Source organism: Stylophora pistillata, chromosome 3 (assembly GCF_964205215.1).
Source record: "Stylophora pistillata chromosome 3, jaStyPist1.2, whole genome shotgun sequence".
Taxonomy (NCBI): domain Eukaryota; kingdom Metazoa; phylum Cnidaria; class Anthozoa; order Scleractinia; family Pocilloporidae; genus Stylophora; species Stylophora pistillata.
This window is the reverse complement of record NC_142521.1, coordinates 22,673,533-22,692,907: the sequence shown is the minus strand read 5'-3', so window position 1 is coordinate 22,692,907 and position 19,375 is coordinate 22,673,533. Positions and strand designations below refer to the sequence as shown.

At 40.4% G+C, this 19,375-nt stretch overlaps 1 protein-coding gene and 1 long non-coding RNA gene across 3 annotated transcripts; one reads left to right on the top strand and one right to left on the bottom strand.

The window, feature by feature from the left end:
* Positions 1–15,684: 15,684 nt before the first annotated feature.
* LOC148735091 (uncharacterized) lies at positions 15,685–16,848 on the top strand. 2 transcript variants are annotated; one of them, XR_015999369.1, is made up of 2 exons: positions 15,685–16,104; positions 16,165–16,848. It is a non-coding gene; the product is annotated as an uncharacterized LOC148735091 (long non-coding RNA). The 2 variants fall into 2 exon arrangements; XR_015999370.1 differs by having other exon boundaries at positions 16,155–16,848.
* Positions 16,849–17,220: 372 nt separating this feature from the next.
* Positions 17,221–18,339, bottom strand: LOC148735090 (uncharacterized). The gene has a single exon (XM_088752868.1). The coding sequence runs from the start codon at positions 18,337–18,339 to the stop codon at positions 17,221–17,223; it is 1,119 nt and encodes a 372-aa protein (XP_088608994.1).
* Positions 18,340–19,375: the final 1,036 nt, after the last annotated feature.

The window sequence follows — 19,375 nt, the reverse complement described above, 5'->3', positions numbered from 1 at the left end:
CTTTTAAGCTTCACAAGGGTTTCATTCACTGACAGGTTCTTGCTCAGGGCTTAAACTCTTTGGAACCTGTTTCTAATTAGTTCTAAGAAGGGCCTGATTTTGCCCAATTTGTCATATCTATCTTGACCTCTAGGAATTCATTTTGTATTGTTCACAAAATGTATGTACCTTACAATTTGTGTAAACTGGTTCGTTGAGATTGTATTTGTGGAGAATGGTGTTTACCAGCCCCATGGCCAAAATTAAGGCAATAAATGTTCTCATTTCATCTTTATCTATCTCATGCCAAACCATACAGTGTTTATCTAAGTTTTTAACTTGCTCCTGGGCAGGATACAAATTTGTTTGTAGCACAACTACATCAAACACAGCATCAGTAAAAATCAGACAAAAATAACTCACTGAGTCCTTTTGATCTGCTCCCATTCGAACTTTAAGGCCTGCATGTTGGGTGAAAGGCAGGTCTGAATGCATCCTGATGTCTTCTACCCAAACAGGATCGCTCAAAACATCGTTTTCACCTTGTGTTGTACGTCACTGCTTCCTGGGAGGCTCTGGTTGTTCTAATTCTTCATTTTCATCACTTTCCTCAGCCTCAGGGTCAGTCTGATAAAAGTCTGAGTCAATTTCCCTGTTAGACTCTCAGTCTAAACTGTGCTGTGCCCATAGCTACAGAAGTCAATGGCATTTCATCTTCATCTATGAGAAGTCTCTGCAGCTGAATTCAATATAACTTCACTTCCAGAAGTTTATTTATCTATTAATTTACTTATTTATTACAATCTATGGTCAAAAAGGCCAAAGGCAAAAGAGTTTTAAACCCCATATAAAAACAGATCACCTATGAACTAATATATGTAATGATTTATTTAATGTTGAAAAGTGGGAAGTGCTTGCGCAATCTTCCAAGCCAGAGGCTCATGTTAAAAACACTCGAGAAGCTAAGAAACACTAGAATTATCTATACACAAGTATTGGAGAAACTTAAGAACATCTAAATTTAAGAAAAAATGTAAATATATATTATCTAAGTATCATATTGTATAATATTTTCGCTATTGCATAAATAGCGCTCTCTACTGCGAGGATCGTGCATCATACGTATAATATAATATAATAGATATGAATTTTATAAATATAAACTAGCCCAAAAGTGAATAAAAATATGAACAGATATAGTTAAATACATTTCATATATTAACACCCTGCAGCTGTGAAATTGAAATTATTCAGCCGAGCACGAAATTGTGCTAAAGTGCTTGAGGATTTGGTGACGGTTGGTAGTTGATTCCATATGTGGGAAATCAGGTTTAAATAGGACTCGTGCATGACAAGGCTGTTATATGAGGGCTGCACAACATTATTTTAAGCCACTGTTTCGTAGATTGTACTTAGAAAGCTGAGGTGTAAAAAATTGAGAAATATCATTTGGGCCATCTAGTTTAAAACGTTTAAAAAGTAGCATGAGCGATTGCAGGATACGCCTTTACTCAAGCTAATGTTAATATCAGCCATTGCTAATGAAAAGTCATAGGTGGTCGAATGACCTAAATTTAGTAATGTTTTGATCGCATAATGATTGATACGTTTGATGTTATTTTTCAATGCTTGAGATATGACCAGAAGTAAAGGGGAACAATATTCTATGTGCGATAACACGTAGGCTTTATAAAGGGAAATCATAACGTATGAAGGAATTAAATGCTTAATCCTCCTTAGTGCGGCTATTTTAGTACATGCTTTTTTCCAGCATGATTGCCACTTGGGGCTTGAAGGACAAATCCCGATCCAATGTAACACCAAGAATCTTGAGAGTTGGTTAAATTTCGATGGAATTAACCAATAAAGAGACTATATGGGTACTGAGATTTCCCCAGAGACATTGCCTGAGTTTTAGTAGCGTTTACTTGCAGGTATTATTCGCATCGAACCAGAGGGTTAATTTTTCGATATCTTGATTCAGTGTAGATTCAAGTGTGCAGGGGTTCTCATGGGCTATATATTGCCTTGTGTTGTCAGCATATAGATGTAGGGAGGAAGATCCAGCTGAGTAATTGACATCATTCACGAAAATATTTAAAAAAAGCGGGCCTAGAGGGCTCCCTTGTGGCACTCCACAGCGAAGAGGCAGCCAGTTTGACACCTTCCCATTACATTTTACTCATTGAAGGCGGTCTGATAGATATGACTGAATCAGTTTTAAGGCCGAATTATGAACGCCATAAGCTTTCAGTTTAGCTTGTAGTAATTTGTTGCAAATTGAGTCAAATGCCTTGGATAGGTCAATAGCGACCACTGCCACAGCTTTTTTATTGTCAAGAGCCTGGCATCAATCATCAGTTAGCTTCAATAAAGCAGAACAGCAAGAAAACCCATGCAGGAATCCTGACATATTATCCGAAAAGACTTGTGTGAATATGCTATATAACTGTTTAAATTGTAGTTTCTCAAACACCTTGGGTATAACTGATAAGACACTAATAGGGCGATAATTTGTCTTAGATGTTTCATCATCTTTCTTATGGACAGGAGTGTTGTTACTAAGTTTCCATTGATATGGCCACTCACCTACATCAATACAGTAATTGAAAAGTTTAGTCATAGGTCCAGCTATGACTGGAGCGGCAGTTTGAAGCAGCTTGGGTGGTATTCAATCGGGACCAGCTGGCTTCCGAACGTTTAGATTAGATAGAATTTCAGAAAATCGAGCCACACTGACTGGTTGAAATGAAAAATTTATTGTGGGCATAGGCGTATGGGCAATTTTTTGCCACGGGAGGCGGTGAACCATTTGCCCAAAAAATTCTCGCAAGTTTCCCAAATTTTTATGAAACAGTCGTCATATGATACACTAACATAGGCATACATATAAAACACGTTAAAAGAAATAGCTGTCTCTGCCATTTCGACGGCCAAATATATCAATGATACGATCCATGTCTTTCTCGGCTACAGAGTTGGCATATTCCCTTTCAGTGTTAGTAAGTGCGATGTTACTAACACGTTGCCCCATGGTGCTGTGGAGGTAAGTTTTCAACCTGTGCAGCCCACTGAATGATCGTTCTGCAGAACATGATGTAGCAGGTGTCACTGCAAGGATAGGTACCACACTAGAAAACTCTGGGAACATATCAAATAGATCATTCTCGTGCATTGTCTGCAACATTTCTGAAACAGTCATGTAGCCTAATCCACGTACACGACGAAAACTCGCGTACGTATTCTGCTCGGCCTCCAGAATCTCCCCATCGATTTTGTAAAATTTAGCAACTCGGGAGAAGCTTTCTTTATCTGGTATTTCACTCTGACAGATATTTCCCAAATCACAGAGTATTTCCTGGTCACTTCTGCTAGAGCTCAAGCTCGGACAGCACCTTGTCGATGGGCGCATAGTAAGTGTTTATACGATGGTGCGATTCCGGTGTCTGCATTTGTCTTTGCATGTGTTCATCTACAAGGGCTTGAAGGCAGCGGGATGGCGTTTGTCTGGGTGCCCTGGTTTCTCGTAATTCAAACTGAAAATTGGTCAGCTAATTCTTCATTTCAGACCCATTGCTGATGTTAACTGCCATACGCTTTTGAAACTTTCTTCACTCCAACACTGGCGTAGGGTCTGAATGGTCAAGTCGGCATTTGTACGAGCGGAGATGACATTGACCGTCTTCCCCTTAATATATCAGCACAGACTATTAGTGTTGCTGAGGATTACTTTCAGTACACACAGTCCAAAGACAAACTCCAAGTCGAAAATGGCGTTCAATAAGGCTCTGCTCTCAGAGTAGGTTTTTGGATCTTTGTCTAAAGGCAGTGTGAGCAGGGCTTTTACGATCCGTTCCATTTGCCCGTGTACGGCCTTTGTGGCTTCCCACCGGCATGACCATCGCGTGGTACTTAATGACTTCAGCATCAGTTTTAGATCCTCACCTTGTACTTCTGTGTCACTAAACAAGGCGCGTTGTTTGGGACTCGCTTCTAAAAAGTTGTACAGAGCCTGGATAATTCCCAGAGCGTTTTGCAATGGTTCAATCTGTGTCATAGTATCTTGAAGGGCAAGGTTGAGCACATGTCCATAACAGTGGACGTAGATACCGAGCGGAGAGCACTCTTCCATTCTTGTCGAGAGTCCCTTGTGTACACCGTTCATATTAGCTACCCCATCAAATGCTCTACCAGCAATGTTCTTGAGATCAAGTTAGAGTTCAGTAATAGCAGATTTCACCAGTTCATACAGTATTTCGCCTTTGGTTGATTTTGTGGAGTAGAAACCAATGAATACTTCTTTCTTCGTTCCATTCAGTGCAAAACTAAGGCAAAGTGAAACTTCTTCAGTTCTGCTAATGTCTGGTGTTTCGTCCAAGATGATAACATACCATCTGCTGGTTTGCACATCGTTTGTGATACGCTCGCGAATGAGGTCGGCGATAATTTGTACCCAATCGTTTTGTATCACGGGAGATGTCCACTGTGCATGCTTCTGATGCTGGCTTTCAAGTTTCATAGCTTCAGCCAAGCTATGTCCCTGCACCACAAGTGAATTAGCTCCAGAAAATTACCTCTATTTACATCACTGCTATTAAAACTATCAAACTATCACGTTGTTCATCGTGGCCCCATTGGGCGATGTTCTGTTGGGCTGTGAACATGAGACATTCAATGATAACTTTCAAGTAGTCGCAATTTTCCTTCACATATTGTTTGTGTGGTTCCTGGAGTTTGCTCAGTATTGAAGTATTTTTCTTTTTATTTGCTCTTCTATCAATCCATTTCGCCATGGCCATTTGATGGTTCTCACTCTTGTGGTGTTTAGTGAGAACTCTGGTGAAATGCTCTATCTTCTTCCAATTGTCAAACGGGAAATCATGGGCATTTAAGTATTTCTGGCATGGGTAGCAGCACGCTGTATGTGTTTCACAGTTGTAGCTCAGTCATGGATAATGTTTGTACCAGGCTGGATTGAAATCTCTTGAAAAAGATTCACTGCCAAATTTTTTTTGGGTCGTAGCACTTCAAGATAGGTTGCTGAGGGCCCTCGTCTGTATCACTGGACTTTTGGCAAGTACCACTATGTACATTTGTATCCAAGGAAGAATTATGCGTACCATCTCCGATATCTGACTTATCCTGGGGCACTACTATCCATGATAACTGACTTCTGTGACTTTTCCAGAACACTGTTATCTATGACAACTGAAATGGACATATCACGATCAGCACTATTCACGATTTCAGAGTTAGCACCATTGTCTACGATTTCTGTTGTATCTGGAGCACTAGCACCATTGTCAGCACGATTATGTATGTTTTCCATAGCCATTATCTCTGACTTATCTGTTACACCAACATCCATAAATTCTGATGTAGCCGGAGCATGCCGAACACCATTATTCACTTGAATCATCTCAATTTCTGACTTATCTGGAGCAGTATCTAATGAATCCACTATATCTGTACTGTTGTCATTCTGAAGATCTGAGCCAACATCTTCGGTGTTGATTTTACTGTATTTAAGGATATTTATTGTTTCATCGCCGCTGGTGAAACTTAGTTGTGATTGATTTGGTGCAGAGAAACAGTAAATTTAACTCTCTTGCCTATATGCTTGGTTCTTGCATGAGCGTCTTGGTACTCAGCAACGATATCTTTTTTACATTCAGAACAGGTAATGCAATGGTGATAGGCCTGCTTACGTTTTTGTGGGGCTGGATTCGACATGTCTGATATAGTATAAGGCGAGTTTTACACAAAAAAAACTTATGTAATGTGCGTATTTGTTTTCACTGTTGCGTAAATTTTTGAAAAGCTACGGGCGTGAATTTCGCTGGCTTTACACCATAAAGGACGTGGTAAGGCCAGTTCAATTGACACGAGACAGTGGCTACAGAGCACGTGGCTCAGATCTTCTGAGAGTCTCCAGTGGATAATCTACAATATGATTCTAGAAAGTTATGCTGAAATTGACTCTAATTAATTCGTGGCTGGAAATTCCCCACACTAACTAGTGCAGTGCAGCACAGTGCCCAACAGCAAAATTACAAATATGTATATCAACATATGATCCCCTTAAAAAATAACCAGAAAGTGATCCTGTGCTAGGCAACCACTGTCTCGTGTGAATTTAACTGGCTTTAGAACATAGGCTTCATTACCAGGCACTGTTCGGGAAAATGAGCCTGCACTCATCCCCCCAAAGACCGGACCTGGGAGATGGTGGAAATCGAGCCTATTTACAACGCTGACTTCAGGTTGAAACAGAAAATATCTCTTCGAAGAAAAATGCACAGACACATGCAAGCTTCTTTAAAAACTAGCATTGCCCAAATTTCTCGTGCCACCCAAAAAATCTGAGTTGCCCAAAATTTGGGGGGGCTGCAGCCCCTCCCGCTCCTTTCGGCTCGTACGCCTATGATTCTGGGTGCCTTCATCCTGATATTGACAACAGTGGCGCGGCTAGAAAATTCATCCACGGAAATGGTAAGGACGGACTCATTAATCATTGGTGTTGTAAAATATTCATTAAGAGACACATTGGTGTTAGGTACAATTCTGCCATTTTCAAGTAAACAGGTGGAGCTTGTATTGACACTGGAGTTACTTTTTGGTAGGAGTGGCCTCAGTTTATTCCAGAATGAATCAAGAGAGCATCTAGAAGAAAAAGACACTTCATCAGAACAGAAATCTTTAACTGACTGTCTTTTAAGAGCTGTAACCTTATTACGCTGAGACTGGTACTTATTCTAGTTTGCATTCGTAGGAATTCGGCGGAATTTCTTATACAAAAGATTCCTATAAATACACTAAAGACAATAAATGAAGAAATTCATTTATAAAAAGGAAAAATACTTAAGAATCACCAATAAACTTCTTGACTCTGGACTTAAAAATATTTACATTATCCTAATAACGAATATCAAAAGGTAATTGATTTCACATGTCAGTTATTCGATGGAAAAAAACTATACTTCAAGACAGTTCTGGCATATTTCTTCTTTAAGGTTAAAAAGTCCTTAGACCTAAGTGAAAAGCAGTCTGCTTCAGAGTGGAAATCTATAATTTTACTGACATCAATATTGATGTTGCCATTAAGTACTTTATATAAGAATGTCAGATCAGTCAGTAATCCTCTCTTCTCCAGTGACATGATGTTTAACTTATTCAAACGAATGTCATAGGGATCATCACTCTATAAGATAAATTTAGTTGCTCTTCTCTGTACCCTTTCCAGCTTTTCAATATCTCTTTTTGTATAGGGAGACCACGTAACTGAACTGTATTCCAGGTTTGAGGGAACTAAGAAGCAATAAAGAGTGTTCAAGATCATTGGGTCATCTAGACCTTTACAAGCTCTTTCAATTAAACCAAGCATGGTGTTGAACTTGGATACAACGTAAGCGATGTGTGGGTTCCATGATAAGTGTTCATTAGGAATAATTCCCAAGTCTTTAAACTCTGTAACCTCTTCCAATCCATAATTTTCCAGGAAGAAACTAGAAGTGGTTGAGCTTTAGTAACTTTCATGATTTTGCATTTCTTAGCATTAAAGTCCACGAAATTCTGAACACTCTATTGATGCAGATTATCCAGTTCTAGTTGGAATAATTCAAGATCACCAGCCATGTCAATGATCCTGAAACATTTGCAGTCATCCGCACAAAGGGCTGTAGTAAATACACTTGTTACACGACTCGGGCAGTCAGAGGGCCAATAACTAAAATCAACCAATCAAAATGCTCTATTGCCGGTCAGTATTCTCTCAGTATTGGACCGGGCACTGTCCCGAATGATACCGCACTTGTGTCCCTTTGAACTTCAGTCGTATAATCTTTTATTAACCAAGCTTGCTCGGGATCATACTGGAAGAATATCGGCCCTCGGTCTTTTTTGTAGGGACCTCACTGCACCCGGTCCATACTATCAAGACCTCGGGCCAATATTCTCCCAGTACGGCCCTTGCGCCTGGTTAATAAGATATATTTACAAAGGGCAAATAAATATGACAAAAAGTAAAGGCCCTAAGAATGAGCCTGGAGAGATTCCAGATGAGACATCAAAATCAAAGTCGTCAAAGTCAAAGTAGTTTTTATTTGTTCCCATGAGATGGTTATCACTAGGCTGGCTTGCAAATAGTGAAGAACTAATTGCGACAAGCCAGACAGTTGACGAATAATTTTGCGCGATTTTATACAATAAATATTCACATACAATTACAACATGTAGACATTAATCTTCATCCTCACAAATATCTAGGTATTAGGATAGTATGAAAAGAGGAAGACTACAGACCAAACATAATTTCTGTTAGTAATTAATCTTTCATCTTATTAATCAGAGTATCTATGTAGACAAAGGAGTTTTTAGTTTCTAGAATTTTGATTAATTTTGTTCCAATGGATTTTTTAAAAGAGTTCTTGGATGAGTTTTTGAGACATATATAGTTAGTATCCTATTCCAGATTTTAACACCAACCCATGAAAAGGCCTTACTTTGAACATTAAGTGCACATTTTTTGGTATAAAAATGCTCAAACGTTGATGAATGTGTGCCGTAAGAGTGAACTCGGATAATTTTAGAAAACAAATTCGAAATATTAATCTGTGCAGAACTACTATTGATGTCGTACATTAAATTAGCAATTTTTTCATAATATTGGAATTCTAGTGGTAAAAGTTATGTTTTCAAGAAGAGGGGGGTATTACATGCTCCCTTACTGGGGCAGGGAAAATAAGACAGAGTACACGTTTTTGTAGAAACAAGAATGTTATTTAACAACATCTTAGATGCAGTTCCCCAAGAAGTTAATCCATACATTATATAGGGTGCAATGAAGGACTTATAAATATCCAGGTGAGCTCGACTAGGAACAGTAGGTCTTCGCAATTAGACCAACAGTTTTACTTATTTTTGTTGTAAGGGTATCAATATGGTTTTTCCAAGTTAGATTTTCATCAATCAATAACCCAAGATATTTAATGCAATTCTTATGTTCAAGGGTAACATTGTTATTTCCTTCAGGGTTAGGAATATTAACTTGTGGCAGGTAATTAAGTCTTTTTTTCTATGGGCAGAAAGTAACAAAGTTTAATTTCTTTCTGTTAAGTGTAAATTTATTGCGGTTAGCCAACTGAATAGGTTGTTCAATTTAATATCTACAATTAAGTCCAATTTCTTGAGATTTTCGCGAGAGTAAAGAACATTAGTATCATCAGCAAAAAGAAAAAATTAATTTTCCTGGAGCAATATTGAATATCATTGACATATAGCAAAAAGAGGAGTTGCCCTAAAATGGACCCTTGGGGTACATGTGACGCAGGTAGTTTGACTCCAAATGAGTTTATTCATAACACAAGCAAAGACCTAAAGAAGTATAGATTTATTTAAATGAGTCGACTAAATTAACTATTCTACCTCAGACAAAGCCTGTTTCCGACATAATGTTCCATGAGTTGGGGGTTTATATCAACAAAGACTTTACCTTGTAAGTCAGGGCAACTAACAAGTAAAATAACAACAAAATCACGGCTTACCCCGGCGGCAAGAACTAACCTGTGCTATCCCTAAAGTTTCGTATACAACCTGGTGATAATTGGTCCTAAACGAACCAAAACTAATTTGTAAAAGAAAGCATTTGAAGCGTAAGCGAGCGCACCGAAGCATACAGAAACTGCACAAAAACTGAATTAGAACAATCAAATATATGAATAAAAACTTACAATATCTCTACTTGAAGCACCTGATAATTAACATATGACATATGGGTGCAGGATGGCCTGGAACAAGTCTTGATTGTACGAAATGGATCCAATACCTGGTAAAACACCATGAAGAAAAACAAGCATGGCCAGTGTCCTATTAACCAGGCCTTCTTGAACTAACCACAGGGCACCCATGTCACATTCTTCCCTGCTTAAGGTTGGCGGCTCTACAACCTTACAAACGGAAAACTAAATTGACCAGCTTAATGGAAACAGTAACAATACGCGTCGATACTTTATCGTTCCTAGTTAACAACTGCATTAGAAGTAGGGTGGACTGTGCTACAGAGTTCAGTATTTGTGGGTCCATCACAGTTGTCGTGCCTTCCCTCATCACAGATCTCGGTGAGAGGTGGGAGTCGGAATGCTGACCAGCTCCTGTTCAAGTGGATCTCCTTACTGTTAGGCTGCTCTTCGCATCATCAGTAGCCAGCATCACCTCCGCTCCCTCGTGTCCACTGGTACTGGTCTGCAAAGTATCAGGCTCTTTAAGGTGAGCAGCAACATCAGCTGCTAGTTTGGCTGTAATCTGGGGCTCCTGGTCTTATTTTGCACTCTCCTTTGCAGGGGTCTCTGACTTACTCTGTCCTAAATCAACATTTAGCACCTGTTGTGTCTCAGAGCCATTAGGGATATCTTCAGGGGCACTGCTCTGTTTCGGTAGCACTGCAAGTTTGAAATCCTCATCTTCCTCCTCGTCATCTGATCCTTTGCTTCCTGTTTGTTCAGCTCCACTACCTGTCCCTGTTTTCAACAGTACATCACTGTTATAAACATCTCAGCTTCTGTCCTGGCTTACAGCTTGGGAGTTTTCCAATCCCATGTCATCAGCAAGTTGTGTTGCATGCAAGATGTCATTCCTGTGAACGGTTTTTCTCTGCTCTCCCTCACCTGGCACGGCCACAAGTGGTACCACAACATATGTGTTTGTGGGGTTGCATCCTACACGTCCTGTATCTTGTTATGCCCTTTGACCTGATTCCTAAGGTACACCCTGGCACTGACAGGTAGACTTGTATGTGTCGCTTTGAGGTTACTCCTAGCCTGATGTCACAAAGCCTCCTGCTTTGTTCTCACCGAGGTGAGCCTGAAGGCCTTCTCTAAATGTTCCCGGTGTTTGGTGATCCACTCTGAACACTCCCCCTTAACCTGCCTCACTGATCCCAGCATGTGGTCCACAGGGAGTTTCGGTTCCATGTCAAAGAACAAGTAGTAGGGCGAGTAACCGGTGGTTGAATGAGGAGTACAATTGTAGGCAAACACAAGTTCAGGGAGAAACTCGGGCCACCTGCGTTTTCTCGTGAGACTCATTGTGCATAAGCGATCATGCATAGTTCTTTTGAAGCGCTTGCATTGCCTGTTACCCTGAGGGTGATAAGGGGAGGTACAACTCTTGGTGATGTCATAGATCTTGAACAGTTCCTGAATCACCTTGCCCTCAAAATTCCACCCTTGAACGCTGTGGATCCTCTTGGGTACTCCAAACCTCACAATCCATTCCTTCACCAGCGCCCGTGCCACAGTCATTGCCTTCTGATCTTTTGTTTGAATGTCCTGGGTAAACTTTATGAAAACATCGGTAAGGACCAGGATGTTCTCTATGCCACTGCTACTTTTCTCCAACACTGAAATCAATGGCTAAAATCTCCAATGGCTTACTGGCTGTCAAGGAGCTCATGGTAGAATGAAGCTTCTTCCCTGCTTTGGCCAGAGCTCACCGCCTGCACTTACCACAGTATTGAGTAATATCTGTCACCATCCTGGGCCAATAACACTTACCCCGAGTTAGTACTGCAGTCTTCTTGACAGCTTGATGGCCTAGATCATCAGGAACCGACCTTGGCACCTTATCCTTCAGGGAGCCAGGTAGTATCAGCTGTCGCACCTCTTGACTGTTCACTCGGACAACACGATACAAGACAACATTCTTCTCCTTGACGCGCTTCCACTCCCTTAGCAATCTTCATGCAGGCTTTGGTTCCTTGATTAGCTGACGGAGAGTTGGGGGGTGTTTTCGTGCCCAATATTACCACAGCCTACCAATTGTTTCGTTGTTCCTCTGCGTGGTAGCCATATCCACACTTGATATGGACGGCAACATCAACATAGCCTGGGGTGCCATGCTTGGTGACCTCACACGAGAATGCTGTAGCAGGGGTCCTACCATTGCTTCTTCAGCACATGCCCTGACACAAGCAGGGATAAGGGTGCCTGTTCCATTACCTAACGTATTAGAGGGGGCACTGGTCAATTCTTCCAGTCTAGCCACTGGGGGTTCCTCACCATGGTAAGTCTTCCTGCTAAGGGCATCCGCATTCCAGTTACTTCTCCCAGAGCGGTACTTGATGGTGAACGTGAACTGAGCGAGTTCTGCAGCCCAGCGCATCTCTGTTGCACCCAGTTTTACTGTGGTTTGTAAGTAGCTAAGTGGGTTGTTAATTTAATTTTAATTTATTCCATTTCACTTCAATTACATGGGAAAACAACAGAAGAACACACAATAATAACAAATGGTTTACATAACAAGGCAGTGGAGAAGACTAGAAGGGAACTGACGAACCATATGTGCTAGTCAACCCATCATGAAGAAAATATACGGATATATAAAAACTTAAGGTAGGTAACTAGCTAGCTGCTAACTACCTAACTGAGTAATCTAACTAACTAACTAACTAACAACCTTACTAACTAAGTGCTGGTTTAGCCCAGGTGGTACAGGGGTGCTCAGGGTCGAAAACCCTATAGTTATAAAAAATAGTGCATAGTCTCTTAAAAGAAGAAACACAACAGCTGGCCGTCCTCAATGCATCAGGCAGATTGTTCCATAGATACGGAATCCTATTAAAAAATGTTCCCTTAAAAAGTTCCGTCCTGAATCTATTAATTCTTAGTTTATTACTTGCACGTGATCTTAATGTCTCATCTGAACAAAATTGAAAATACGAATTAAGTGAAGAGTTAAAATGCCCTCACTTCAGTTTATAAAAAGTTGAAAGATCCTTGACTTCTCTGCGATAAACAAGTGGTAGCAGGTTGAGACGTTTTAGGCGTTCATTATAGCTAAAATCGGGTAACATAAGTGGAGTCGCAAGTCGTTGCACCCCTTCTATTCTTTTTATTGTAGTAATTGATTTTGGGCTCCAGATTTCAGAGGCGTACTCAAGGTGAGAACGTACAAGAGCCACATAAAGGGATTTCAGAGTTGGTAATAAAATTTTGCTTCCGCTGATAGTGCGACGAATAAAACCCAGCATTTTGTTAGCCTTGTTTACCTGGGCGTGGATGTGATCATTGAAGCTAGCTGTATCTGACATAAGTACCCCAAGATCGCGCTGGGCTCTCACCCTGTTAAGAACCTTCTCTCCAATTTTGTAGTTGCAAATTATGGGGTTGCGTTTCCGTGTTACTGTGCAAAGTGAGCATTTGTCAACATTGAAGGCCAGCTTCCAGTTGTTACTCCAGTCGACCAGCTTGTCAATGTCGTCTTGTAGCAAGGCACAGTCAGCATAAGATCTTATGGCGTGGAAGCACTCAGCATCATCAGCAAATAGAGCCAATGTTTTTGAGTGAGATAACACACTCGGCATATCATTAATAAACAACACAGATAAGGCAGGTCCAAGTAGAGAACCCTGTGGGACTCCTGAAGTGACAGGTAACCAATTTGCGTAGTTACTAAAAGTTGGAATCACCTGAAACCACCTGAAACCACCTGAAACCGCCTGAAACCACCTGAAACCACCTGAAACCATCTGCAACCCCCGTGGAAACCATCTGAAATTACCTGAAACCACCCAAGAAGCCACCTAAACCCACGTGAATTAAACATTATCGCAAATCGGTATCTTAATTTTCAGCATGACGCAAAGCTTCTGTATTGCTAATTTACGAGTTTGACTAATGGTCGTGGGTCGTGGGTTGGGGGCACAAGTCGTGGGTCGTGGGTGTGGGTGCACAAGTCGTGGGTCGTGGGTGTGGGTGTGGGTGTGGGTAAGAGTCGTGGGTGTGGTTAATACTTAATAATAAAAATAACCATTTAAAATATTAAATATAATAATACATAAGTTTTATACAACCCTGTCATTCATTAATTTAACTGTTCTTTCTTCTAGTTATTTTATTTTGTTTATTCAATTTACCCTACTTTACGTCTATTTTTATCTGTTGTCTCACTGTCAATGAAATTAGTTTCAGTTTCACGACGGGAAGAGAGATAAGTCTTGTAATTACATTAAATTAGTTTCACAACACGATAATTCCGGATCTGTCACCAGCGCGATCGCCGACGAGCGTCCATTGGTCGGCTACTCTGGGATTTGATTTTTCCCTTTTTCTGCTTTTTAGGGTTGTTTTCAAGGGAAATCCACATGACATTCTTTTGTTCTCTTGCGGTTTTCAAGCCCCAGACGATAAAACTTTCCCGAGATAATTTACTTAGGGAAAAATCGGTCACACTTGCAAATTTGAGTTTCCCTAGGACAAAACCCTGTAGTGTGACAACAGCTGATATCACGTTTACGATCCTCCACTGTCGAGTTACCAGTCTGGCAGAGGTTATGTGTGTGCCTTTTGAGTCAGTCGACTTGTGCACAATCAGTTTTCCTTTGTGTATACAGTGTGTAATTACCAGATTTATCAATCATTCTTTTGTCACTGATGTTGTCAGACGAGATCTCGGAATTTCTGTTCTTTGGCCCTGACTTTAGCCGCAAATATAGAATTCACGAGCGCTGTCGCAATTTTAACGTTATAGTACTTCTACTATATGAAATCATTTTTGGTACAATCGTACAAAGCAACTCAGGTGTCTTGTTAACACAGACCTCGAAAACGCAGAACGCAGACCGCAGACCGCACAGCTCGAAAAACGTGAATACAGTGTGTAATTACAAGATTTATCTCTCTACCCTTTGTTATCAAACGAGATCTCGGAATGCGTCGCGAAACTGAAACTAATTTCATTGACAGTGAGATAACAGATAAAAATAGACGTAAAGTAGGGTAAATTGAATAAACAAAATAAAATAACTAGAAGAAAGAACAGTTAAATTAATGAATGACAGGGTTGTATAAAATTTATGTATTATTATATTTAATATTTTAAATGGTTATTTTTATTATTAAGTATTAACCACACCCACGACTTTTACCCACACCCACACCCACGACCCACGACTTGTACCCAAGACCCACGACCATTAGTCAAACTCCTAATTTACTCTACTTTACGTCTATTTTTATCTGTTATCTCACTGTCACTGACAATGAAAATAGTTTCAGTTTCGCGACGCATTCCAAGATCTCGTTTGATAACGAAGGGAAGAGAGATAAATCTTGTAATTACACACTGTGTACACGTTTTTCGAGCTGCGCGGTCTGCGGTCTGCGTTCTGCGTTTTTGAGGTCTGTGTTAACAAGACACCTGAGTTGCTTTGTACGATTGTACCAAAAATGATTTCATATAGTAGAAGTACTTTAACGTTAAAACAGATATTCCGAGATCTCATCTGATAACATCAATGACAAGAGAGATAGATAAATCTGGTAATTACACACTGTATACACAAAGGAAAACTGATTGCGCACACGTCGACTGACTCAAAAGGCACACACATAACCTATGCAAGACTGGTACGGCTCGACAGTGGAGGGTCGTAACTGCGATATGTTCAATAAGAATTCAACTCCAATGTTTACATAGCAGTTTCGCTTACGCATTCCGTGATCTCGTTTGATAACAAAGGGAAGAGAGATAAATCTGGTAATTACACACTGTGTAGACCTTTTTCGAGGCGTGGGTATTCGAGGTGTGCGGTTTGCGGTCTGCGGTCTGCGGTCTGCGGTCTGCGTTTTCGAGGTCTGTGTTAACGAGACACCTGAGTTGCTTTGTACGATTGTGCCAAAAATGATTTCATATAGTAGAAGTACTTTAACGTGAAAACAGATATTCCGAGATCTCGTCTGATAACATCAATGACAAATGAAAGATAGATAAATCTGGTAATTACACACTGTATACACAAAGGAAAACTGATTGCGCATACGTCGACTGACTCAAAAGGCACACACATAACCTATGCAAGACTGGTACGGCTCGACAGTGGAGGGTCGTAACTGCGATATGTTCAATAAGAATTCAGCTCCAATGTTTACATAGCAGTTTCGCTTACGCATTCCGTGATCTCGTTTGATAACAAAGGGAAGAGAGATAAATCTGGTAATTACACACTGTGTAGACCTTTTTCGAGGCGTGGGTATTCGAGGTGTGCGGTTTGCGGTCTGCGGTCTGCGTTCATGTCTGCGTGCTTTCATGTAATTTTCAGGTAATTTCAGATGGTTTCAGGTGGTTTCATTGGTAGTTTCAGATGGTTTCAGATGGTTTCAGATGGTTTCAGATGGTTTCAGGTGGTTTCAGGTGGTTTCAGGTGGTTTCAGGTGATTCCAACTTTTAGTAACTACGAACCAATTTGAGCTTTTACCATCAATTACTACTTGCTGTAGCCTATTGCCAAGGTAGCTTATGAACCAGTGCAACAATGGTCCCTTAATTCTAGACTGACCCAGCTTACTGATTAGATGTGCATGAGATACTGAATCAAATGCCTTGGAGAAATCCAAGAAGGCGACATCAGTTTGTTTGCCATGGTCGATTTTTCTGACCATCTGATTACTGTGTTGAGGAGCTGAGTGATAGTAGAGCGTCCTTTGATGAAACCATGTTGCATGGGAAAGATGTTATCGGCAATGAAGTTGGAGAAACGATCAAGAACAATGCACTCAGTAATCTTGGAAACAAGGCTTAACAGTGAGATTGCTGTATAGCTACAGGCATCTTCGTTCTCACCTTTTTTATAAACAGGGACAACATTTGCACGCCTCCAATCTTGTGGGACACAGCCAACTCTTAAGGAAATATTAATTTAAATGTGTTAGAGAAGGTGCAATTTCAGGTGAACATTCCCGTAATATTCTGCCCAGTATTTGATCAGGGCCACACGCCTTGGATGGGTCAATTTTTTTCAGTGCTTTTAACACTTCCTGGATTGATGCTTGAATAGAATACAATTCATTATCTTGGGCAGGAAAAGGGGTTGTTGTTTCTACTGTATGCAAATCAGGCTTCAAAAACACGGAGGCAAAAAAGTGATTAAATAGATATGCCTTGGCTTAGGGGGTTGAGGCTTTAGCACTACCAAAGTGGACCACTTTTGGAATTCTTGCAGACTTTGTTTACAATCTATTTAAGTTCCAAAACTTTTTGACACTTCCTGGATTGATGCTTGAATAGAATACAATTCATTATCTTGGGCAGGAAAAGGGGTTGTTGTTTCTACTGTATGCAAATCAGGCTTCAAAAACACGGAGGCAAAAAAGTGATTAAATAGATATGCCTTGGCTTAGGGGGTTGAGGCTTTAGCACTACCAAAGTGGACAACTTTTGGAATTCTTGCAGACTTTGTTTACAATCTATTTAAGTTCCAAAACTTTTTGGATTATCCTTTAGATCGGCTTGAAGTTCCTTTAGGAACTCACGGTATTTACGTTTCGTAGCGGTTTTACATATTGACCTGTAATTGTCCCAATGCACAGCCGAATTAGACTGTTTTGCTCGTTTCCATGGTCGTTTCTTCTTCCTTGATAGTTTGACAATTTCACCGTCAATCCATCTTGGAGATTTCGCATCTTTAAGCTTGATCTTTGGTATATACGACTCAACGGCATTCAAGAATAGATCACACCAACTTTCCCAACATTGATCAACATCACTTTCATCAAACCCCATGTCTAGAGAAGTAACTGAGAGTGCTTGTCTCAGTGCATCAAAATTAGCTTTCTTAAAGTCGTACGTATAATGAACAACACGCTCTCTTTTGACTTTGGTTTTAATAAGGAAAGCGACTCCAAGGTGATCCATGGCGAATTCACAATCGAATGTCTCCATTTCACATACACGTTTGGGTTGGTTAGTAAAAATGAGGTCAAGAATGTTCTCTGTGTTATCTGTGATTCTTGTTGTGGAATGATTCATCTGTGTTAGAAACGGGTCACTGACGATGCTGCAAAACATATTTGGAAGATTATCTAAGCCCCGAGCTGCTTGATAGTTCCAGTTGATGTCAGGAAAATTAAAGTCACTACAGAGGAAAAGTGGGGTATTCAATTCCTCATGTGACAGAGATTGTTTGAGTTCCAGCAAATATGCACTATTAGTCGACGGATGACAGTAAAAGCCATAAAGAAGGAACTTATTGGCCTTCGTCAGATTGACTTCAACAACCACAAGCTCACAATTTGTTTTTATATCCCGGCGATGTAGGGATGAAATATTGTCTCTTATAGCAATCAAAATGCCTCCGCCTCTTCTCTCCTCTTTCCTGTCGCGATGGTAAATGTTGTAACCTCTAGGAAGGATTTCATGATCCAAAATGGTGGGTGTAAGCCAAGTTTCGGTAATCACCAAAATGTCAACATTATTAAAGTAGATTGAAGCCTGGAAATCCGTTAGCTTATTATGAAGGCTGTGGGCATTTAGCAACATAGCTGTTAAATTTGAGGTATGTGGCCTCAAGGATGCACTCGGTCCTGGCATCGGATGAACATCACCGCAGCAGATAAGCAGATCGAAGCTCGGGTTGAAGGTAGCAGTTGTATTGGGATAAAAGGCTATTCTCCTCGAAAGAAATTTCTTTCTAAAGCATCTGGTGGAGGGAAATAATCTTCCAGAACATGTGGGATTGGTTTGAGACTGTTCGCGATGTTCAGCAACAAATACTGCAAGTACAAGTAGGGAGCACAAAAGAACGCATGTGGCCGCGATACTTGCAGCACTCCGTGAACACAATGAACTCAGTTCCCATGAGCAGGTCACGATACTTATGTGTTACAGCCCAGTACAAGGCAAGCAGTTCTAACTTCATACTAGAATAGTTGTGCATGCTCCGCTCACATGGCCTCATTGCTCTGCTCGCACACCCCAAGACAACTAGCCTGTTCTCTTGTTGTTGGGAAAGAACTGCTCTAGGGCCACTAAAACTGGCGTCAGTCTCCAAAATAAACCCACAGGAGAAGTCTGGGAACCTCAACACTGGCACATCTGTAATAATCAGTCAAGATATTCGAAGAAAAAATAGTCTTCAAGCCTTCAAGAAAGCCATCAGGAGAATTACCATTACGAACCTTTTAGATGGGTCATGCAAATGCAATGCCTGTATTACATAATAGCTTCTTATTAACTAAATTTTATATGCGTCTGATTGATACATTTTGCTGTGTATGATTGTCTGTTTATCTCTGATTTTATATTTTATTGTATATATTTCTAGGAATATCATTTAAAAATATTGTAGATAGAAAATTTTTTTTGTGTGTCCCCAATTAGCTTGGTAACTAAATCTCTTGACACATTAAGAAAGTATTCTCTCTCTCTCTCTCGCATCTGTGAGCATCAGTTTCAACTTGACAAAAGCCACTTCACACAATGAATCCCATTTGTCCCTGATACTACCATTACCCTTGGGATTCGTTCCTCTCATGACTTTCTTCCCTTTCTTTCCACTTCCCTGCCCTTGGAGTAGGCACTAAAGAGGACTAGCAACCTCAGCATATCCTTTCAGGAACTTTTGGTA